This window comes from Phyllostomus hastatus, unplaced genomic scaffold, assembly GCF_019186645.2.
Source record: "Phyllostomus hastatus isolate PE091 unplaced genomic scaffold, TTU_PhHast_1.1 phas_scaffold_182, whole genome shotgun sequence".
Classification (NCBI taxonomy): domain Eukaryota; kingdom Metazoa; phylum Chordata; class Mammalia; order Chiroptera; family Phyllostomidae; genus Phyllostomus; species Phyllostomus hastatus.
The window spans coordinates 19,503,354-19,528,423 of record NW_025334013.1 but is presented as its reverse complement, the minus strand read 5'-3'; the positions used below and the strand labels follow the sequence as shown (position 1 = coordinate 19,528,423).

At 38.4% G+C, this 25,070-nt stretch overlaps 1 protein-coding gene and 1 non-coding gene across 12 annotated transcripts in view; both read left to right on the top strand.

The window, feature by feature from the left end:
- The window catches only part of PUM1 (pumilio RNA binding family member 1), a 124,262-nt gene that overhangs the window by 81,272 nt on the left and 17,920 nt on the right, over positions 1 to 25,070 (top strand). For all 11 annotated transcript variants that reach the window (XM_045858624.1, XM_045858623.1, XM_045858617.1 and 8 more), the window contains 7 exons: positions 984 to 1,135; positions 5,857 to 5,995; positions 7,330 to 7,473; positions 8,347 to 8,643; positions 9,725 to 9,961; positions 22,953 to 23,220; positions 24,799 to 24,928. In XM_045858624.1, coding sequence (XP_045714580.1) covers positions 984 to 1,135; positions 5,857 to 5,995; positions 7,330 to 7,473; positions 8,347 to 8,643; positions 9,725 to 9,961; positions 22,953 to 23,220; positions 24,799 to 24,928 — 1,367 coding nt within the window. The remainder of the gene's footprint in view (positions 1 to 983; positions 1,136 to 5,856; positions 5,996 to 7,329; positions 7,474 to 8,346; positions 8,644 to 9,724; positions 9,962 to 22,952; positions 23,221 to 24,798; positions 24,929 to 25,070) is intronic.
- On the top strand, positions 6,107 to 6,184 carry LOC123832419. Its single transcript, XR_006788071.1, has one exon. It is a non-coding gene; the product is annotated as a small nucleolar RNA SNORD103/SNORD85 (small nucleolar RNA).

The following is a 25,070-nucleotide window of genomic DNA, read 5'->3' as shown; positions in this document are numbered from 1 at the left end:
TTCATATATTGATGTCTGACTGTAGTTGTGTTGAGTGCCTTTTGTGACATTTGAAAAATAGAAATAGGAAAACTAAGCCTCTTAGAAACTGAGCAGTGGAGGTTCAGTGGAGTATCTGTCTGGGTTTGTTCTCAGAAGACTGGTGGGTTTTCGTGCTTCTGGACTTAATGAAGCACCAGGCTCTCTGTTCATATTCATCATCTGTGCCATCCTTACCAGTGAAAGTGGGGTACAACCTAATTTTTTGTTCTTTTCCATCACTTTATGCATACAGATTCTACATTCATTTTCCTTCTGACAACAAACTCTTTTTGTATCTTTCCTATATCCTTTCTTTCTTGGGGAAAAGCATGCCTTTGCCTTCTTCCTGACCAAGGCCAGTTCCTCCATGTATTCATTTTATTTTATTTTATTTTATTTTATTTTATTTTACTTTATTTTATTTTATTTTATTTTATTTTATTTTATTTTATTTATTTTATTTTATTTTATTTTATTTTTTTATTTTAGAGAGGGGGGAGGGAGGGAGGAAAACAGTAATATATGAGAGATACATGATCTCTGTTGCCTCTCGTACACCCCCTAACTGGGGACCTGGCCCACAACCCAGGCCTGTGCCCTGAGTGGGAAATGAACTGGTGACCTTTCAGTTCCCAGGCCAGCCATGCCTCCATATATTCTTAAACCCACCCCTTCCTGCTTCTATGAGTTAGGCACCATTTTGATATATCCAGTGTTTCCTCCTTTGTTAGCTTCTTCCTCTAGGGCTGGAATACATTTCTGACTTTAGAAGACTTTGGTGTAGGGATCATGTATACTATTTTTTATTTGAAAAAAAAAAAAGAATGATTAGCTAGAATGAATCAACATATTTTTAAATTAGTATTTTACAGTAGGATCTGCTGAGACAGATGTAGGCTTTGGAAACCCAGACATGAGTCTTACTCATCTAAACTTTTCTCCCTTTCTCTTGCTGTTTTTAGGCCCGGCTGTGGTCCCTCACCAGTACTATGGAGTCACTCCCTGGGGAGTCTACCCTGCCAGTCTGTTTCAGCAGCAAGCTGCTGCGGCTGCTGCAGCCACAAATTCTGCTAATCAGCAGACCACCCCCCAGGCTCAGCAAGGGCAGCAGCAGGTAAATGTTAACAAAATTGACCCCATGTGAGTGTGAACTTTAGTTTTATGTAATTAGAAGGAAATGTTGGTCCAACTAGAGAAACACTGAGAACAGGTGAGTTCTGTCTCGTGTCTGTATGAGTTCAGGCTCAGACTTAGCTATTTTTATTAATGCCATTTATGAATCAGGTTCTTGGTCACTGTAACTAGTTGAAATAATGATATTATACAATTTACATGTGAGGAAATTGCTTAGAGAATTGTCCAGTTAAGGGTACATGATTAGCAAGTGGCAAAGTTAGTATTATACTGATAGTAAATTTTCTTTTTGCAATATTGCAGTTAACTGCTAAGCACCATTCTCACATCACTTCTGTCTCTCTTACAAGTAGCTTGCTACCAGAGGGGAGGTACCAGTTCTTAAGACTGCTAAGTTATAACATCTACTAGGTTGGATATAGATCTTAAACCTGTTATGTCTGTTTTAATTTATTGTATTAACTTTTAAATTGAGTTGGAAAAGAATAATTAAATGCAAAACTGAGTATGTTTTATATTATTTTACTTTTCCTCACCTGAAGACATGCTTAGAGGAGCAGAAAGGGAGAAAGAGAGTGAGAAACGTTGATTGGTTGCCTCTCACAAGGTCTCTACTGGGAGGGAACCTGCAACCCAGGCCTGTGCTCTGTCCGGGAATTGAATCTGGGACCTTCTGGTTTACAGGATGACGCTCTACCCAACTGAGCCACATTGACCAGGCCTGTCTTTTTATTTTAAAGAGGCCGTTTTCTCCTGTTTACTAGAATAACACCTATTGCTGAATATTGTGTATTAGAAGGAAACTTAAAAACAAATCACATTTTTTTAATGGAAGAAGAAACCATTACTAATGCTTGGTACCTGTCATTTTAGCATTACTTAATGATTTTTTTATAAAATTGGGAATATTCTGTTCACATGGTTTTGCATCCTGCTTTTACAGTTTCCCATGTTATTAACATTTATTGGTTACATTTAAATCCATCAAAGAATATCCCTTACTTTCTTTTGATCAATCCATTATTATTTGATATTTAACTTAGCAATATTTTGGTGTTTTAAATAACAATAATAAATATCCTTTGCACAAGTCCTTTGCAGATTATTACCATGGACTAAATTCCTGGATGGGGATTTTTTTTTCCAAGCAAATTAAATGGGGATTTAGGCTTTTGATATGTATTGTCAAATTAAAGCTGTTTTTTGAGGTGAAACATCATGCTCATATATATTTATATGACATAATCCAAACAAAAATCCTTTGCTTTTTATCATTCTGAGAGAGGGATATGTTTAATTTTTTAGATTTCACAAAATTATAGGATAAACAGTGGTTTTGAAATTCTAGCTAGTTTATCTTGGGCGAGTGTTTCTGTAGTAAGATAAATTTTAGGAAGCTAATGTCTGATTTTCTTTGCAGTAGATAAAATTCTACTACCAAGTATGTAAGGGAATCCAGCAGAGAATTGTTGACAGAAAGGGTGATTCCTAATAATTAATTTCTTCATAGCTTCTCTTTGTAGATCATTTGTATTTATTTGCATGGTGATCTTTGTGTTTAAATGGCTGCCAAATCCTGTGGGTTTGAAAGACTGAAGTAATTGTAGTGTTTTAAAATTAGCTCCAATAGAGTGAGCAACAAAGATAGTAGTAAATACTTCTTATTGAAAACTTTCTCTCTAAAGTTCACTTCATACAGTGTTTTTTCTTTACTTACTTTGATTCTATAGGTTATATAACTCTCCATCATAATTAGGAATGAAGAAATGGAATATGTGTGCCTTAGGGTCACACAAATACTAAGTTGTTAAGATTTAAACACAGGCCTGTAATCTCACAGTTTGTGCTGTTTTCTGACCATATCGTGTTGTCCGGAGTTATGCAAAATTGTGATCTGGTGTTTGTTCTGGCACTGACTGGTTGCAGCTAGGGCAAACTGCATAACTTCTCTGAGTATAGATTCCTTAGCTATAAAATGGGCACGATGATCATTTGCATTTCAGAGTTTTCTGTCATCTACAATTACAGATCCTACTATGAAAAAGATACAAGCATTAATTTTTAATAAGCAATCGTATTTTAGTCCCCATGTTATTTTTGCCAGTTTTCGTTTCATTTGTTTTCAGAAAATAACGATTTTTCTTGGTGAACTCTTTTGTCGTTGTCATTGAAATGAGAGGCTCTTTTTTAAACTTCGCTTTTGCCCTTTCTGGGCTGCATGTTTAATGGGAAGCACTCGTGTTCTAGGCACACAGTTCCAAATCTAGTTGCTAGAACTCAACAAAGTCTCTTCAAGTCCATCCATTACACCTAGTTCTGATTTCTTTTTTATCCATTTGGAGGTTCCTTTGACATCTGATAAAAATATATTTTTTTCTATTTTAAACTATTTGTTCCAAAGAAAAGAAAAATTCTGGGTATTGGAAGACAAGTACAGGTAGCATTTTGCAAGAAAAGAGTTTAGAGTGGTCTCTGAACTTTCTGAATTAGGGGAGATGGTAGATGTCGATTCTACCGAGCATGGTGAACTATAGTTGAATAAGGATGAACTAAGGATGAATAATTATTAATTCAAATACCCCATGGAATATCTGCTTTCTTAATAAGTATTGTTAAATTTCAAACACTGTTTAAATCAGTGCCTTTGAAATAGTAACAGCTTTTGTATCATGAAAATAGGTAGTAAAGTAACTCCTTAGATAGTGTTTTACAAGTAGATTTTTCAGACATTCTTAAATTATTTTACTAGATGCTGAAATATTGTGAAATTTTATGTATCTGTTTTAATAAAACCCAGACTTGTTACCAATTGATGAAATTAAAATATGTTAATATTGGCAGCTGACTTAAGAACTTTGATTTATCATCAAAGAACTGCATCGATTTCTAGAGAGTGTACCATACTGAAACCTGTTGCTTCTCATTAAAATAGGATTCAGTAGTCGGGACCACCTTTTTCTTCAGGCACCTTGTCTCCTCTCCTGGCCCCTGACCTTTTGTATAGCTCCTAACTGCACATAAACCTAGTTTATTATGCCCAATGAAAATGATGCTTGCGTTGATGTTTTCTAGTTCTCCACTAGTTTTGAATTGTTAGCATTTGCCGTATCTCTGTACATGCTGTTTGCTTTTCCCAAAGTGAGGCTTCTGGGTTATTGGTTAGGCAGCACCTAAGTTTTGCCCACTCACCTTGCCTAATATTTTTATAATAGTTAGCTGTTGGTTACTGATTAGCTCCTGTGTACTAGGTATGTGCCTTGCAGGCATTAATTCGTATATTTTCAACACATCTGCAAGGTAAGCGGTTACTCTTACTATATTTACAGATAAGGAAATAAGAAACTTTGGGTAAATTAAATGTCACCGCATTTCTTCTTGCCATTGTAGACAGTATTGTTCAACTTATGCTCGTTTAATTGATATATGCTTGTAAATATTTAATTGATTCCTAGTGGTGTCTGAAATTTTTTTTAACAAATGGTACCGGGGTAATCTGTACTCAGGCTCTTGATCACATGTCTGACTGATAAAAATAGAAGTGATAATGAAAGTGATCTGATAAGTACTTTGCCTTTGAAAACATTGCAGAATGTATATAAACTTCGGTAATTTTAGCTTTTGTCTGTGGGTTTTGCATTTTTACTTGCTATAGTATGTGTATTCTTCAGAGTATTCAGAATAAGAATGATTACTAGCATCTTGGTCTCTGTTTCATTAATAAAAAAGTAAATATTACAGTGGCAGAACTGGTATTCTGCACTGAAGTGTCAGTGTTTTAACTAATATTCATCTCCATTTACATAGCTGTGGATTTGTGGAATTTATGAGAGGAGAAATAGAAATAGGTCAGAAGCCTCCTAAATTCAATCTGGTGAGCTCATTTGGGCTTTGATGAATGGGAATAGTGTTGGAGGGTAGAGAAGATGTTCTCTTATTCCATAAAGAAAATATATCAATAGCTTCCTTTGTGTGAGTGTTTTTTTGTCACCGATATTTTAACTTAATTTTGAGGGTAAATTACTCATTTTATCTAAATCGTCCACCCTTCAACTCCATCATACTCTTTCTTCACTCACCTTGTTGTCAGAGCCAATGGCGTTATATTACAGAGTTACTGTTTATTGTCTGTCTTATTTACAGAATAAAAGCTCCAAGATGGCAGGGTTTTGTTTTTCTCATTTTTTTGCATTACTCCTAGTACCTGCCAGATGGTAGGCATTAAAAGCATTTGATTAATGAATGAATCATCACTTTTAATATGCTTTTGGCTGCTTTATAAAGGTAATATGTTTAAACTAAGAATGGCAGAATGAATTTCATTATATGAAATGTTAGTTGAGTTTTTATCCTAACAGCCATGACATATGATAAATGCCAGTATAGGAAAAATGTTTTTACAACCACCAGTTCTTAAAAGTTGGCTCAACACACATAACAACAGTATGGTGGTTGCCAGAGGGAGGGGTTGGGGGGGCTAGTAAAAGGTTAAAGGGGTTAATTATGTGGTGATGGAAGATTTGACTTTAGGTGGTACACAATGCCATGTAAGATGATGTATCATAGAATACACTGAAAGCTATATAATTTTATTAACCAGTGTCACCTCAAAAAATTTAATTTTAAAAAAAGTCAACCCAATGTAAGCACTTGGTGGATTATAACTAATGAGAAGAAAGTAGTTGATTTATTTCTGTCTCCCAGGTTCTCCGTGGAGGAGCCAGCCAGCGTCCTTTGACCCCCAATCAGAATCAGCAGGGACAGCAAACAGATCCACTAGTGGCAGCTGCAGCAGTGAATTCCGCCCTTGCTTTTGGACAAGGACTGGCTGCAGGCATGCCAGGTGAGGCTGCATTGTTGTTCCTACACTGTTCAGAAGAAAAGTTGGCTTATTGTGAGAGATTCAGGGAACGTGCAGTACTTTTAGCTTGGTTAGGCCTCTCATGATTTGGGGACTGGCAAGGATGACATATACTTGCCCTCACTTAGACCACAGTTCGTTGATGAGAGCACCTAATTGTTCTGAGCCAGTCTGTCTTAATATAAGGGAGATACACACATCTCCACACATTGCTTCGAGTATGCTGTTTTCGTTGGTGATGATTTATTTCCTCCTTCAGGATTAGGGACAGATTACTCCAAGACTTTAGTCTCTACACTGATGTTTTTAAATAGCATTATTATGAAGAAATTCCTAGTATTTCTTGATAGTGTCTTCCTTACATTTCTAGGATCTCTTCCAGACCAATAGTAGAGGTGTTTTGTGCTTATCTACGTGTGACTGATATATATATATATATATATATATATATATATATATATATATATATATATATATCTTGAATATGTATTATTTTGGCTTACTGTCACCTGGTTCTATTCTCTGCCTGCACTGGGTATAGTTTGAGGTTCTTCTTTTGAAACCAGTCTTTACAAGACTTAAGCATAAATTTGTGTGTCCTTACTGACTGTGGAGTGTAGCCAAATCAGCTGATTCATTTATGAATTTAGTGAATACATTCAACTTAATTGTTTTGTTAGTTACTAAGCATTTATGTTTTATTGAGAAGTCACCTGTAATTTCCTATGTGGGCCAATAGGATTTGGAGATTTCCATCTCACGTGGCATTAAAAGATCCTGTTAATTGAAGCCTGTCTAGGTTTTTCTTGCTAACTTGCAGCATATTTATGCTTAGATTAGTATGTAGTGTGGAAGTACTGTGACTTTTGTCATCATTTGCCCCCTCTGTTATTTGTGTAATCAAGAAAACATTACAAATTGTCAGTGGGTGATTGTTGGTGATAACCTGCATTAGCCCTGTGAAGAGTATACATATTCTCAATCGTGCCAAATTTCCTTCGTAACACCTAGTGCATGATAAATAGCACTTGTCTTACTGTATTATATATCATGCTAGATCTTTCCCATTCATTGTTTAACTTAATCTTCACAAGAACTTTATGAGGGCAGGTATTATTATTATCCTCATTTTATAGATGAGGAGATGGATAACCGGAGATTCCGGGTCATACAGCTATGTAAGTGTTGATGCCAGCATATGCATCTAAATCTGTCTGTCCCAGAAAAGAGTTTCTGACTATTTATAATATGCTGGTGCCCAGGAGACACTCGTTAGTTTTATATATACTTACAGTGTGTTGGCTTGTTATTCCTAGGTTACCCAGTCTTGGCTCCTGCTGCTTACTATGACCAAACTGGAGCCCTCGTGGTGAACACGGGAGCGAGAAATGGTCTTGGAGCTCCTGTACGACTTGTTGCTCCCGCCCCAGTCATCATTAGTTCCTCGGCTGCACAAGCAGGTGAGCTGTCAGCAATCGAAAGGGTGATGGATGACACGTTTAAACTGCGTGGAAATGCACTTTATTTGACAGTTCTTACTATAACACTTCTTCCTTGTAATACTTCAGAGAGAATCAGAAGCAGAAAATGACGTCGGTAGATTCTGAATTTTGTTGATGGCATGTACCAGTTGGTTTGAAGCAAGGACCCATTCCACTGTAAACATAGGAGGTTATATTACTTATATAAAATGGCATCCTTGGCAGAAGTTCAAGCCTAATTTCACAGAAATCCATGTCATTATTGAAGATAATGTAGATTCTTTGGTTTTTGTTTTTGGTTGTTTTTGCATGGACGGGGTGGGGAGAGTGGGCGAAGAGGAGAGAGACGTGACAGAGCAATACATTTTGGTTAGCAGTGGTAATAGGTTTTATTTTAAGCTGCATATAATTAGGAACAATGGAACATCTAGAAGAGAGCAACAAGCCTGTCTTCGGAATTTGAGGGACTTTAGTACATGGTTGACACTGATTCTAGAAAAATGTCTTTAACATAGATATTTGTGAAACATGAGATTTTGGGAAGTACATATTATATTTAAAATGGATATATTTGATATTCATACCTGTTTTAAACTACGGACTCTTTAAAAGCTACCAACATAGTGAACTTGGTCCAGTGGTTTTTTGACTTCAGATTGAAAGTAGAAATAGAAAATAAAAGCTTTAAATGAAGGTATCAAAGACAAATCTGTGTAGTTCTTTACAAGGTTTGTGTCACTGTGAAAAGATACAGCAGAATTAAAAGATTTTTCAAACAAGGATAATAATAATGTAGTTTGGAAATTTGGCCAATCCCTTTTAAAGCTCACTGATTTGCTTTCTTCCTTGTAGCTGTTGCAGCAGCTGCAGCTTCAGCAAATGGAGCGGCCGGTGGTCTTGCTGGAACAACAAACGGACCATTTCGCCCTTTAGGCAGCCAGCAGCCTCAGCCCCAGCCCCAGCAGCAGCCCAGTAACAACCTGGCATCCAGCTCTTTCTATGGCAACAACTCTCTGAGCAGCAATTCCCAGAGCAGCTCCCTCTTCTCCCAGGGCTCTGCCCAGCCTGCCAACACATCCTTGGGATTTGGAAGTAGCAGTTCTCTCGGCGCCACCCTGGGATCAGCCCTTGGAGGGTTTGGAACAGCAGGTAGAAATCAGACTGATGTGCTGTTACAACTGAATTTTAATTATTTTTACAATCTCTATGGAACACTGACAATGCATGGAACCGTGGACACATACCACAGGCAGATCTGGACTGAGCCCCGTGGGAATCCAGCCGTCCCACATATCTCTGAGATGATGGACTGTTAAAATCAAGATACACAGTTGGGGCCTATTTCAGGTTTACACATGTGTTGCTACTTATTTGTATCTCAAAAGTCAGTTTGTTACAGGGATTAGAGAAGCAGGGGAGATTTTTGCAGGCGTTGGGGAGAACATGGAGGGAAGCATAGAAGCGTGGATGTTAGAAACAGGGAGGACAGCTTACCAAAGATCACAGGGTAGTGGACTCCACAATCTCCAGGCCTTAAAGAGTCATGAGTTCTCTGCAGTCTCTTGAGAAGAGTTAAGGTGGATATTATGGAAAAGTGGGAGGAAGGAAATTAGACCAAGATATTTTTAACATTTTGATGGGAGAAAAAACCCAGGAAAGTAGTAAGGTAAACAATGGGACAACTACAGTGTTTGTAAAACAGTGTGATGTCAGAAGGGAAGGGTGTATTTGAGAGAGGGTACCTTACATTGGAATTGGGGTCTAGTCCTAACTCTTGATCGAACAACCTATTGGGAAAACAGGCTTTCATGTGTGTCTTGTGTATGGGGCAACACCCCATTTACACATCTGTTTTCTGTACTCCATTTTTCTACTAGAACCTTTGGGTTGATGCAAGGCATTCTTTTTAGCCCATTTTCTTTCACCTTTTCCATAGCTGATGTGGCCCTCAGAGCTTTTCAGCCCACCCCCACCCCATAATATATGACACAAAGGGAAGGTAAATTCTGCATATGTGTAATGGTTTGAACAAACGTTTCATGTTAATCTGAGCCATGTCCTCTTTATTACCTTACCTGCCCCCAGAACTGCCACATGAACAGTTAGGCTGTCTCTGCAGACAAACTTGCAGTGGTAAGGAGTCTGGATCAGAGTGTTAGGACCAGGTCACTGGGCTTGTTCGTCAAAGAACAGGCCTGTTCTTATCTGCATTGTTTTAATTCCATTTTAGTTGCAAACTCCAACACTGGCAGTGGCTCCCGCCGTGACTCCCTGACTGGCAGCAGTGACCTTTATAAGAGGACATCGAGCAGCTTGACCCCCATTGGACACAGTTTTTATAACGGCCTTAGCTTTTCCTCCTCTCCTGGACCCGTGGGCATGCCTCTCCCTAGTCAGGGACCAGGACATTCACAGACACCACCTCCTTCCCTCTCTTCACATGGATCCTCTTCGAGCTTAAACCTGGGTAAGAACCATTACTACCACCACCTTGAACTCTAGAAATCTCTTGCCACTGATGCCATTAGATGTACTTTGCATAAGCAAAGGACAATCCCTTTATCCTGGAAGTGTCCTGGGTGTTCTGTGCCTTCCTTGAGTACCTCACGTTATTTAGGTTGTTCCTAGATAGTGAGCAGTTTGGGGTTTATTGAAGTTTGGGTGCCTCCCTTGTATATTCACTTCAGCTGTAGTACGAACATCTTGTTCTTTGGCTACATGTGAGACTCTTTCATTATAAACACAATACAGATCCAGTTTAAGTAGAGCTGGAAAACACATTCAGAAAAAAAGAATGTATTCAACTAGTATTTCCACTGAAATATTACCATGATTATTATTTTGCCGTATTTTTCAGACCTCCCCCCATGTATATATACATTTAATAGTGTACTTTTCACATAGAGCAATTTACTTTAAAAAGTCTGCCAGATCCTTAAAAATATATTTGTATATGTATTTTTTAAACTATATAGCATGCTAATGAGTATAGGTGTGCATTTCCCAATTGTATGTTATGTATGGGACTTAAAAATGTTACCACCTAGATCCTAGAAAGTAAGGAGGATAAAGAGGCTCCTTAAACAATAAGCTGTAAGAATGTAAAAACACTTGTTTCACTTTAAGCGGCAAATTTCTAAATCCTTGAAGGGATAGGAGATGATATACACATTCCCCCCTCATGCTGCCCCCCCCAGTTATTTATCAGGTTTGGGTTTTGAAGTACTGATTTATTTCTTAGATGGCATAGAATTAGAATGACTGTGTAATTTACTGTGCAGCCCAGAGCACTTCTCAGAGTGAATCGGGGGTGCTGTTAATTATTATGCTGTGGTGACAGGCCTAGATCTGGACTGCTCTGGGAAAAATGATCATGCATGGCCACTTTGTCTAGAAGATTGTGGTTTTTTTCCCTTAATCTTCTATTTATTTATTTTTTAAATTAAGACTTGATTTTTTTAGAGTACTTTTAGGTTCTTAGCAAAATTGAGGGGAAAGTACAGAGATTTCCCTTGTACCCTCTGCCCCACAGGTACGTAGTCCTCCCCAAAATCAATACCCCGCACCAGAGTGGTACACTGATTTGTTACAATCGATGAACCTACATTCATGCATCATTATTATCATCCAGTCTGTAGTTTACATGGACTTTTTTCACTTTTTAACCAGCAAGATTAAAAGTGGCTTTATGGGCTCAGAAATGAGGACTGACTGTAAATGAATGTAATATGCTTTCATTTGGAAAGACAAAGGCTTTGAAATGATGATTTATAAAAATAAAAAAGGCTTGAAGGGGATAGAATAATATAGTTATTATTCTGGAACTAATCATGCTCTCTCTGAGTTTGAGAGAGGATTTGGGGGAAACATTATGTATGTATATAAGTACATACATACATTTGTGTGTGTGTATCCTGAAATTTCATGTGGTAAGAACTGTATAGTTGTAGACCTCATTGTCTCGGGTTATATATGGACATTATTTTAGAAAAGTTGCAGGGCCCTTCTAGATTGCTGAGTCCACATCAGATAGCTGGGGGAATGGAGTGTGTTGCACAAAAGTGTTCTCTAGTGACAATGTGTGGCTCTGGAGACTGAGGGTTAATGCAGGATCATAAGGAACAGATGAAAGTACCAGTTTAGCATGTAGATAGTAGGAACTACTACATTGATTGAGTAGTTATTTACCTGATAATGTTAATAATTTTGGGTGCTGTTATATAACTCTGGAAGGTACAATATTATGTCTGCAATACAGAAGTAAGGAAACTGACCTAAATATCTTGCCTAGCTCTTCTGATATCTGAACAGATTTAGTGTCAAACCTTTTTGACTCTGAAACAGCCATTATCAGTGTATATCAGGTCACACGATGCATCCAGGATATCTTTTACACCAGTTGTGTTAACAGATGCAGCGATCTTGCCTTTTAATTCCTTGGTTTAAACATTTTGACTTTGTCAGCTCTTAACTGAGTACTAAATAAACTAAATCTGTAAGATCAGGTCTTGCAGGTCAGATGGTCTCTGTAATGAATATTTAACTCTGCTCTTGAAAATAAAACATTATTTGCAAAAATAGGTGGCAGGCTGGATTTGTCCTGTGGGCTGTAGCTTGTTAACCTCTGAACTGTAAAAGCTGTGGCTCTTGGTGCCGGAAAATGGAGCTGGAAACATTACTCGCATGCATGGTGCCTTTCCTCTTTCCTGTGTATTAGCAGTTTGATGAAATACTTCCTTATTCTTAATTCACCTTCCCCCAGTGAAGCAGGAAAACCTATTAGTGTGAGTTATTTTCTTTTCTTAATGACTCTTGCTTTCTGCCTAGTTTTATTTTTAACATATCTTCTCCTTTAAAAAATTTACCTTGTTGAGCCAATTTAGTCTATGTATTTGTATTGGACTCACATTGCTGCATGTACAACAAAATCATACATGTCATTCTTGAGAAACTTTGTTTCTTGACTGGTTAGAGCTTTGCTCAGCTTAGTCTCCTTTAGAAAAGAATTCTTGTATGCTTTATTCTTAAATAAAGGTGTGATACTTGGTTTCTAGGAGTATCCATACAAGGGGCCTACAGACATTTTGGCACAAGAAAGTTAAGTTTTTAGTAAGTGTATGTGGGCCACACCTAACATAGCTTCTACTATTAATACTATTTCACTGCTGCCACCAAGATCTGTCAGTTCTTGGATCACCAACAACTACACTAAACAGTTATTCATTGCATTAAATACTCAAGTGATGTTTACACAGGGGACCATGGTTTCACAGCTTCCATGACACCACCCAGCTAGTAAATGTTTGGATGCACATTGTAGTCTGTGTCTCCGTTATCCAGTGTGGGTCTCTGCTCCGTGGGGTCGTTTTCACACTTCCCCCGCCCAGTAGTCAGATGGGTGTGAGGATATTCTAGGGAAAATTGTTGACCCGCTTAGTTTTCTGTCATTATTTATTCAGCAATTACTTGTTGAGTACCTGCTTTCCACTCTTCAGTGCTTTTTCCATTACCCATTATTTAAATACCAAACTTTAAATAAAAACAACTTTGAGTTATATCTTACTATAAAACTATGTCACAAAACTCATTTCCAATGTATAATTCAGAGATTTTGGGTAGCTTTTTGAATTGTGCAACCATCATCATAAATCAGTTTTAGAATATTTTCATCCCCTCAGTAAGATTCCTCATGACCATTTATAGTTAATCCCCATTCGCACCAGCGATCTACCTCTTGTTTTGAAATTTGTCTTTTCTGGACATTTCATATAAATAGAACCATACAGTTATGTGATCTCTTTTGTTTTGCATCTGTCCCCTCTTATGTTTTTGAGATTTCATCCTTGATGTAATGTGTATCAGTAGTTTGTTTATTTTATTGCTGAATTGTCTTCAGTTTCACGGTATACCACATTTTGTCTAACCACTTTCAGTTGAAGGAATTTTGTTGGTTATGGTTTTTGGCTATTAGAAATTATGCTGCTATGAACATTTGTATGCAAGTCTTTCTGTGGACGCATGGTTTTGTTTTTTGAGTAGGATTGCTGAATTGTATGTTGTTATGTTAAACTTCATGAGAAACTGCCAGACTGTTTTCCAACTTAGTGTGCCATTCTACATTCCCACAAGCAGTGTGTGAGTCTTTCTGTGGTTTTAATTTCCATTTCCCTAATGACTAATGATGTTGAACATCTTTTCATGTGCTTATTAATCACTCATATATCTTTGGTGAAACGTCTACTCCTGTTTTTTGCCCATTTTTTGATTCAGGTAGTTTGTCTTTTATTATTGAATTGTAGGAGTCCTTTATATATTCTGGATACAAGACCTTCACCAGATACATGTTTTGTATATGTTGTCTTCCAGTCTTTTGCTTGTCTTTTCATTTTTTAAATGTTGTTTTTGGGAGTGCAATGATTTTTTATTTAATGAGGTCCAGTTTATCATGCATTCTGGTATAAAAATTTTGGGCTAGCTTAAGGTCTTAAAGATTTTCTTATGTTTTGTTCTAAAGGGTTTAGTTTTTTAGTTCTTACATTTATGTATGTGATTTTTTTTTTTTAGTTAAATGAGTTATTGTGTGAGGTGATGGTTCATCTTTTTGCACGCATCATTTTCCCCCAGTGAAGTTTTGAAATGTTCAGTGTACAGGTCTTAACATGTCTTTTGTTAAATTTGTTCACATATATATGGCTATTGTGAGTGGAATTATATTCTAGTTTTATTATTGGATTGTTTCTTGCTTGTTTATAGGACTGCAATTGATTTTTGTATGTTGATCTTGTATGTTGATCTTGATCTTTTGTATGTTGATCTTCTGCAAATTTGCTGTACTTATTTATTAGTTCTAATAGTTTTGGGTGATTCCTTAGGATTTTCTATATATAGAATCATGTCACCTGTGAATAAAGACAGTTTTCCAATCTTGATGCCTTTTATTTCTTTTTCTCGCCTGATCTCACTGTCTAGAACCTCCAGTACTGTGTTACATAGAGTAGGTGAGAGCTGCGTCCTTGACTTGTTCCTGATCTTGGGAATACAGGGTCCCTCTTTTACTTCTAAGTGTGATCTCTGTAGGTTTTTCATAGATATTTTGTATTAGGTTCAGTTCCCTTCTATTCTGAGTTTAAAAGTTATGTCATTGGAGGTGTTTCGGATTTTGTTAAATGCTTTTTCTATGCTTAGTGGATGATCGTGTGGTTTTTATTCTCTGAATATGGTATGTTACATTAATTGCTTTTTGGATGTTAATCCAATTGTGCATTTTAGGGATAAATCCCACTTGTTCATGATTTGATTTGTGAATGTTTTGGTTAAGGATTTTGCATCTATATTCATGAAGGATATCTTTGTTATTTTATCTTTCACTTGTGGTGATACTGACCTTATAACATAGGTTGGAGTAGGTTTTGTTTTCTTGAAGATTTTGTGAAGTGTATTTTTTCAAACATTTGATATATTTCAACAGTGAAGCCATCCTAGATTGGGTGTTTACTAGTGAAAAGATTTTAAATTATGAGTTAAATTTACATTGTATACATTCAGATTTTTCATTTCTTCTTATCCGTGATTTGTGACTCTCTAGGAATTAATTGGTCTTCTTCATCTAAATTGTCAAGTTTGTTGACATGGGGTAATTTTTTAAATGTGAAATCTTTGTCCCACTTTGTCAATCTTTCCCTTCCATCTCTCCCATACATAACTATGCACATATGCATATACATGTTTAGTAATACAAATAAAATTTTTATGACCCCAAGCAAGGCAGATGTTGTGAATATTTATTTCACTTTGCTTAATATGTTATATTTCTGCCCCGGCTGGGTGGCTCAGTTGACTGGAGCATTGTTCCATACAACAAAGAGGTGGTGAGTTCAATTGCCTGACAGGGCACGTACCTAGGTTGCGGGTTTGATCTCCATTTGGGGCATGTACGGGAGGCAGTTGATTGTTGTGCCTCTCCCTCTCTCTTCCTCTGTAGGGAACCGCTTCGCATGGCATGGAATTATAGCTCAGCCTCCACATGGAAAACCAGTGGGGAGCAAGTGGCACGCAGGACCACGCCCACAGAGAGGTTTTCCCGTGGGGAATCAGGCCTGCATTGTACCTAGACTGCTATGAGACTTGCTTTTGCTAAAACTCCCTCACCCTGGATTGAGGCAGCAAGGACTTGCTGCAGCTTCCTAAAGTCTGTGCTAAACCTGCCAAGTATGTCCAGTTCAACCACTCTTCCCCTTGATCTACAGCATCCTTCTCTTTGAAGTAATTAGCAACATTCTTTCCTTTGTTATCTGTAAAAGGTAGCCCCCTGCAGTGAACCTGTACATAGTAAATGAGAACTACCCTCCATGTAATGTACCCAGAAAAGCAGTTAAAGCCTGTCCAGGCAGGGACTGAGCTCTCTGGCCCTCTCACCTGCTCTCTCTCAGACAGTGGCGATGCCGTCCCTTTTTCTCCACAGGACTTCCGTTGTCCATGTGTATTTGTTCACGAGCAGCCACAACATACATGGATCCTGCCAGCCAGGATCTGCCACATTTGTCCCTCCCTCTCTCTCTAAAAGCAATAAACATAGCCTTACGTGAAGATTTTTAAAAGTTTTTTAAATGTTATATTTTTCATTTAAAAGTATTTTTTAAAAATTATTACTGTTAATTAATAATGTTAACTAGGTCTGTAATCCTTGTTGGTGGTTTGTATGTGGGATAAATGAAGCTGTGAAGCTCTCACCTATACCTAAAGCATGCATCTCTAATAAATCCCACCTCTTACCTCAACAAAAAAAAAGAGTAAGGGGCATAGATATGAGTGTCCCAAGTCTGATTCTTAATGGTTTCATGTCCTGCCTACTCATAGTGTTCTCCATCCTTCATTCTTCTTCCCATTCCCTGAAATGCTTCTTCAGGCTCTGGTTTTCTCCTTAAGTTTTAGATTGTATAATTTTTAAACTCTAAGATTCAAAAAGTAGCAGATAAATTTTATTATGTACATAGTGACAATACCCAGCCTTTTTCATGTGCCCTGGGAGAAAAGAATTGTGCTTAATTGCCACAGTGTTGCAATATGGCAAAAAAGAAAAAAAAAGTTCACAATCTGTCCAGGGCAAAGAATACAAGCATTTCGTTTTATCATCACCATGATAGATTTCCTGTCCTTTTTTTAAAATTGTGTTTAAAGATCTTAATTATTTTACAGAAGGGAAGGAAGGGAGGAAGAGAGAGAAACATCATTGTATGGTTGCCTGTTATGTGCTCCCCTACTGGGGACCTGGCCTGCAACCCAAGCATGTGCCCTAGACTGGGATTCGAACCAGCGACTCTTTGGCTTGCAGGCTGGCACTCAATCCACTGAGTCACACCAGCCAGGGCAGATATCCTGTTGTCTTAAAATGTATTCTTCCTGTCTTTTGAATTCAAGGTTATATGTACCCTTAATCCTTTAAGAAAAGGAAAGTTCACACACCAAATGGTTTGTCTCTGTTCCTGCAGTAGAGGTGTTCCTTAAGTTGTACTAATTTCAGGTTGCTTACTAGTCTTGATATGCCTTTAGGTACTTCTCCATTCAAAATAGAAATGAATTATTTCCTGATTTCTCACTTGGTTCTCTGAAAGTTACTTGTTATATGTAAAATGAACCATGTGAAAATGAACTTAATTTGGGCTCAGTAGTATGTTCCAAAGACAATTAACTTTAGGCTTATTTTAATTTAGGGCTACCTGGTTATGTATTAGGGAGTGGACTGAGGAGAACATTGTGGTAAAGAGTGTTGCCTCTGCTTGCACTAAGTACTGAGCCAGATATTGGCAGCCTTGGGGCATTTTCAAAGAAGACATAGCTTTGCCCATTAGGCATCTATTAGAACTGCAAGTACAAAAAACAAATGAACCAGAAGCATTCCACAGAGCCAGGTGGCATGGCTATTGGCAAAAACAAAACAAAACAAAACAAAACAAAACAAAACAAAAAAACCTCCTTCATAGACTTGTATAAAAAAACTGGAGTATGTACATTATTAATTTAGCATGTTATATTTTTGGCACGGTCCGCCCATTTACTTGAAGTCTGTATGTGTCCTTATTTGTGTGGCGGGTCCCTTGTAGACAGCACACAGGTGGGGTGTGTTTTATGGCCCGCTTTGACCATCTCTTGTCTTTCAGTCGGCACATGTAGACCACTGACATTCCAATGAGTGATACGATTGGGTTAAGGCCTGCCATATTTGTCACCATTTTCTCTTTGTTGCCTTTTTCTTTGTTCCTGTTTTTATCTTTCACACTTCTATCTTTTGCGGTTTGAATTGAGCATTTATTTGATTCTCTTTTCTCTCTCTTAACGTATTAGTTATACTTTATTTTTAAAACTTTCTTTGTGGTTGCCCTAGAGTTTGCATTACACATGTACAACTAATTCAGGTTTCCTTTTTTTTTTTTTTTTTAAGATTTTATTTATTTATTTTTAGAAGAGAAGGGCGGGGGGGGAGAGAGAGAGAGGGACATCAATGTGCAGTTGCTGGGGGCCATGGCCTGCAACCCAGTCATGTACCCTAGCTGGGAATCGAACGTGGGATGCTTTGGTTCTCAGCCCGCGCTCAATCCACTGAGCTACACCAGCCAGGTCAGGTTTACTTTCAAATAAGACAGTAGGTACCACTTCGTGTGTGGTACAAATGCCTTATATTAAGGAAATAATCCTAATTTCTCCATTTCATGTACATATAAGCATATGTATATAATAACATAAGCATATATAATTGAATATATTGTTGCTATTATTTTGACAGCCTTGTCAGATCCATTCAAAATAAGAGAAGTAAAAGTTTCTATTTTTGTTATATTGTTTCATCGATGTTCTTCCTTTCTTTATATGGATCATAGTTTCTGACCCGTATTATTTTCCTTCTCTCTAAAGAACTTCTTTTAAAACTTCTTTCAGGACAGGTCTAGCGGCAACACATTTCTTTGATTTTTGTTCTTCTGAAAAGCATTTCTTCACCTTTGAAGGAAAATTTTTCAGGGTGTAGAATTCTAGGTTGGTAGGATTTTTTTCTCTCAGCACTTTAAATATTTGAGTCCTCTCTCTTTTTACTTGCATTTTTTCTGAGAAGTGGGATGTAATTCTTTTCTTTGTTCCTCTTCAGGTAGGGTTCCCAAACCCCCCATCCCCAGTGGCTTGTTTTAGGACTTTTTCTATATCTTTGATTTGCTGTAGTCTGAAGAAGATGCACCTGACTGTAGCTTTCTGGAATCTGTCCTGCGTGGTGACCCCGGGCTGCCTGGGTCTGGGGTCTGGGGTCTGACGGGAGTTTGGAGAGAGTCTCAGTCACTGTTGCGTTGGGCACTTCTGTTGCTTTTTCCTTTCTCCTCCCTCTGCCATCTCTGTCATGCGTACATTCTACCTTTTGTAGTTGTCTTACAGTCCTCGGATATTAAGTACTTTTTTTAGTGTTTGTTCTCTTCCGTTTTTTAGTTTTTGAGGATTTTATTGATATGTCCTCCATCTCCGAGATCCTTTTATCATCTGTGTCTAGTCTGACAATAAGCCCATCAAAAGCATTCTTCATTTGGTTACAGTTGTTTTGTTCTTAATCTCTAGCATTTTTTTTTTTTTTTGGTTCTTGTTATGAATTTCCATCTCTCTAACATTGCTTGTCTATTCTTACATATTGTCTACTTTATTAGAGTCTTGAGCATATTAATCATAGTTGTTTTAAATTCCAGGTATGATAATTCCAACATCCTTGCCATGTGTATTTATGATGATTGCTCTTTATCTTCAAATTGTGTTTCCTGTCTTTTGGCTATCCATGCTTGCCTGCCTCCCTCCCTCCCCCCTCTCTCCTCCCTCCCTCCCCTCCTTCCAATAGCCAGGCCTGATACACTGGTTAAAAGGAAATGCTGTAAATAGGCTTTTAGTAATGTGGTGGTGAGGTGTCAGGAGAGTCCTGTGATCCATATCTCATTCATTTACTGAGCCTGTGCCTCTTGACTGTCAACTTCACGAGTGTTTCCTAGTATCTCTCCCCAACCCCTCTTTGATGGGACAGGATGGTTTGAGTAGACTGGAGTTACATGTTTGCCTTCCCCAGGCCAGTTAGACTCTGATTAACTAGTTTCCCTAGAGAGCTTTGTTAATTAAGGACAGAGTGCTCTGGCATATTTCAATATTCTTTTCCCTTCACTGCTGGAAGCCTGAGGAAAATGTTCTCTGATATTTATTGTGGCTCACATCTCCCCCTTCCCTGTGCACCTGGGTCCCCTGGAATTCTAACTCTCCGAGTTCTCGGTACTGAGCCTCTAGCAATCTGTCCATCACAGGGCAGGTTTTCCTGTTTGGTGCTGGTTCTGTCGGTGGTTTTTGTCCCTGTTCCTGTTCTGATAAGCTGTGGTAGGACATGTAGTTCCCTGCTGTCTCTCCAGTCTTGGGGGCAGTATTTTGCTTTGTGTCCTGCCTTCTTTTGTAGATCCAATGCGAATGCTGATTTTTCAGTATATTTAGCTTTGTACTTGATGTTAGGATGGAGTGGTGACTTCTCTGCTCCTTACATGTGGAACTGGAAGCCCACATATACTAATTGAAACAAAACATTTAAGCCCTTAGTTTCTGTGGAATGTTGTTGTGGAACACAGCTCTGTGAAACCCACCGCTGTCAAATAACGTGGGAAACCTTGCGAGACCACTAAGAGGCTCCATTTGAGGCCCTGTGTGAAATGTTCCTTTTAAAACAGGGATTGCAAATTCAAATACTTTTAGGGGCCAAGACCATGTAGATGTATAAACCATAGTAAACGGGAAAACACATTTCTGTGTATTCCCCAACTAAAGAAGATACTTACTGATGGCCTGCTATTTTCCAGGTACCTTTTCATAAACAATCAGGAAACTGCAATTTAATTTAATTTAATTTAATTTAATTTTTTATTTATTTTATTTTTTATTATGTTTTATTATGTTTTAAAATTTATTTATTTTTAGATAGAGGGGAAGGGTGGGAGAAAGGGAGAGAAACATCAATGTGTGGTTGCCTCTTACGTGGCCCCCACTGGGGACCTGGCCTGCAACCTAGGCATGTGCCCTGACTGGGAATCGAACCAGCGACCCTTTGGTTCACACCCTACGCTCTATCCACTGAACTACACCAGCCAGGAGGAAAGTATAATTTTAAGCAAAAGTCTGCTTGAAGCATAGGTTTAATGTTTAGTTGGCTCAAGCAAATATGCCTGTGAACTGTGAGTTTGCCATTTATGATGTAGTGTCTGGGAAAGTTTCTTTTTCAGATTTGTTTACTTTCTCAATAACAAAAGCTGTGTGTGTGTTATGTGTGCCTGTGTATGTTGTCTGACATCCAAGGAGATCAGAGCCCCAAATCAAAACCTGAGGACAAATGTATGAATCTGTATTGTAGGCTTTCCCCACGATGCACTCCAGTTAGTGCGTCCAGTGTCTGGGATCGGTGCGTATTTGGTCGCAGTAACAGAACCGGGCCACGTGTGGTGTAAACACTGTGTGTCCATTGGTTATGTGAGTGCGGAGGGAGGGCAGTGTTCAGGGTTGGTCCCTGTCATTCCACAAAGGATCTGGCTGCCTTGTATTTGTAAGGATGTGTGTTGGGCCTTTCAAAGGTGTGATTCCCTTTCTCTGTTGATTTGTCGCTCTTCCCTAAGTGCCCTTGTTAGTGACCAGGTTCTTAAAATGCCTTGAAATTATTTTCAAGACGTTGTGTGCTCATGCTATTCCTCCTCCTTAAGCGTGTTCCTTGCTATTTCCATCCTCTCCCAGTGCCTGTGCCCTACTTGATTACCATCTCTTTGCCCATTTTCCCCCAATCCCAAGTCAGGGAAGAAAGAATAGTTTCTGAAATAGAATAAAGAGCAGACATACGGTCACTGTTCTTTTTTCTTATAAATCCATTCTCTTCCTTTTCTCAAAAAGAAACTTTTCCATTTGGACTAGAGAAATATTGTGGAATTTGACAAGAATGACAGTGTCCTTTAGAGTAAAGAAACTTGGTAATAGCTGGGTCTGGAAATGACCCGTGTAGTCAGTCACACAGGCGCTGGCTGTGGAGTCGAGTCCGGTGGCAGCCCTGGCCATGGCCGTTCGTGTCTTTGGATGAGTGTCACGCCTCTGTGGGCCTTAGTTTTCTGTTGCAAAAAATGTCAGAATTTAATAGAAAGTGTGTATAAAACGCTTCTATTATAGAGCCTGGCTAAGGACAAATGCTAAGTAAACGTTTTACAAATTTTAAAAAAGAGCCCTTTCCTATTGGTTTCCTTACTTTAATTGAGACCCAGACCTTTGAAGCTGAGCCCTAGAATTCTACAGAGAAACCCAAGCTGGGTATATTTAGGTAGTGACCATTCATTAAAACTCATGAAGAAGCTCACCCTAAGTGACTTTTCTCGTGGATCCTGAGTTGTTATTCATCTACACACTCCTTTTGGTTTATGTGTATTTCTTACCTACTTTGCTTTTTTGTTTAAAAGGAATGGGGGTGGGATAAAAAAGCCTTCACATTCGTTTTATAATACAATTTAAAGTTTAAAAAAATCCACCATTGTAAAAAAAATATAAGACTTTTGGGAATATATACTCATTATAATTTATTGCTCTGCTTTACATTTTGATAAGCGTTTCTGTCTTATCTCTATTTTACCTGTCTAGGAAATCACAATTATTGTTCCCTTGTCATCAGTCACAGCAGCAATATCAGTGGCATGAAAATTGTTGCTATTACAGTCATTTCAGGCTCTGTCTCAACAGGTGTTAACAGCTGCCCATTCTTGATGAAGAACTTGAAAACCTTCCATTTCAAAGCACGTCCTTTTTTTTTCCTATCCCTTATTTGTAAATCCTTGGCCTGGGGTGCGTTAGTGATTTTAAGACTTCTGTTTAGTGACAATCCATTCCTTCAAAGTTTTGGGGGGCGGTGCCCTTTATAAAGCAGGCAAACCTGGGAACCGTGGTTGTTGTTTTTTATTTATTTTTAAATTTTTTTTTTATTTAAGGGAGAGTTTCAGATGGGAATGGGGATTTTTCCCTAATGGCAGGACTCTCCCCAGAGCTCAGGGTGGAAAACCACCAAAGTGAAGTCTCCGTGCATTCATTCTGTGTTTTCTCATTCCTGGTGCTCAGGTGCTGGATCACACGGCAGGCAGTTTACTCATTATTTTACCTACTAATGGCTACACTAACTGTTGCTCCCGTTTTGCTAGCAGTATCCTATCAGTGGTTAAAAGCATTCCCCTGATGATGTTTGTGCAAAAGTTTCTTTCCAGCTTGCTGAGTTGCCATTATGGAAGTCGTGGCACTAATAAAATTGCATTTCAATACAAAAGCAATAGAATTGAAAAGGAATCAGAACTAGGTGCAGGCTTTCATGTGTGGGATGCTGTTTCCTCCACTCTTGAACAGAGTTCTTTAAGAATGAGTCTTGAGTTCTCCCGTTCTGTAACCAACAGGAGGACTCACCAATGGCAGTGGAAGATACATCTCTGCTGCTCCCGGCGCTGAAGCCAAGTACCGCAGTGCGAGCAGTGCCTCCAGCCTCTTCAGCCCCAGCAGCACCCTTTTTTCTTCCTCCCGTTTGCGATATGGAATGTCTGATGTCATGCCTTCTGGCAGGAGCAGGCTTTTGGAAGACTTTCGAAATAATCGGTACCCCAATTTACAACTGCGGGAAATTGCTGGGCATATAATGGAATTTTCCCAAGACCAGCATGGGTCCAGGTGAGGACTTGGTTTTGGTAGTTAAGGTAACTAAAATCTTAATACCTTAATATCCATTCCTCAGATAAGGTATGTGCTAAATTAAATTGCCATAAAATAATTAAAACAGTTTGCTTCTTAATATACTTCCCATTATTTCAGAGAAATGTGGATTACGAGGGTCACCAGATACACAAGTGATAAAAGAGTCATTTAGAAATTGGGGTCAAATGCTTAATTAAAACAAACTTTTTTTTTAAAGAAATCTTTTTACCTTTCTGAAAGATTAGCCTGTTTTCCAGTTCATGAGACCCTCACTGCATGGCTACAATTTAAGAAACAGAAATGCTAAGACAAAGACACATATCTGCACGTGTTTGCTACTTTAATCCCTATCAAGAAGTATTCGGATACAAGTTTGTATCTGCTGCTCCAGGAATAAGATAACTCACCATGTGTCTTTGTTGTTTCATTCTGTAGCAGTGAGAGTCTCTTTCCTGTTTATCCTCTTTCCTCTTTCTCTCTGTGCCCACTGGCACAGCTGCTGAAGAACCTTTCTCATTAAGTTCTGCCACCTTGCTGTTCAGCAAGGATTTCTCATGTTTGGATCCTATAGAACAGATTGAGAGACAACATGACTTGTTTTTTTAATTCTCACCTGAGGACATACTTATTGATTATAGAGAGAGAGGAAGGGAGGAAGAGAGGGGAAGGGATCCTTTTTGGTTCCCTCCCATGCACGCCCTTACTGGGGATCGAATCTGTGGCCCTTCAGTGTATGGGACAGTGCTCCAACCAACTGAGCCACACCAGCCAGGGCAACATTCTAGTGGTCATCTGAACCAAAAAAGGTGAACTGAGTAGCTACTGCTTCATTTATAACAACTGTTCCACATCCTAAATGACACTTGCTTCATATGAATATGAAGTAAAGAATATCATAAGGACCACAAGCTTTGAGCCTTTTAATGTGGGATAGGTTTCTAAAGTAAAAGGTCAGGTGGAATTCTTGTGTTATGCCCACCTTCACCCCTCCTCTCTTTTCATGCCCCCCTCAAACCCACATGCACATTTTGTGTCCTATAACGAAATATACTAAGACTTAGGCTGCTTTTTTTTATTTTGAAGATTTTATTATTTATTATTTTTAGGGAGTGGGAGAGGGAGGGAGAAAGAGGGAGAGAAGCATCATTCAGTTGTGTCTCGCATGCCCCCAACTGGAAACCTGGCCCACAACCCTAGTATGTGTCCTGACTAGGAAACGAACCAGCGACCTTTCAGTTCACAGTTTGATGCTCAGTCCACTGAGCCACACCAGGCAGGGCTAAATCTTTTAAAAGGTCAGTTGACTTAGGATATACTTCACACCACAAACATCTTTTCCTTCTTAGAGATTCTTAAATTAAGTGAGCTCAAGGGATTCATTTAAAAAATACTGTTGTATGTTTGCAAACCCACGTGCACCTGTGCCTGTGAGTGTACATCTAAATACTATGTACGTAGTTTCAGAAATCATACAGTATATAAGTTGAGCTAATTCTTATTTATTTCCAAGTCTTCCTCAAATGCTGTGATCGCCCTTTTTACTTTGTACTTCAGATTCATTCAGCTGAAACTGGAGCGTGCCACACCAGCTGAACGCCAGCTTGTCTTTAATGAAATCCTCCAGGCCGCTTACCAGCTGATGGTGGATGTGTTTGGAAATTACGTCATTCAGAAGTTCTTTGAAGTAAGCCTTTGTTCTCTCTTTCATTTGACTTCAGAGAATTTCCAGAGCATTTTGATTTTCATTAGCTGTTTTTAGAATTACAGTTCCATTCTGGTCCTCAAAATGAAGGTGTGTGGTCTTTTTAAAGAGTTTTTTTTTCTTT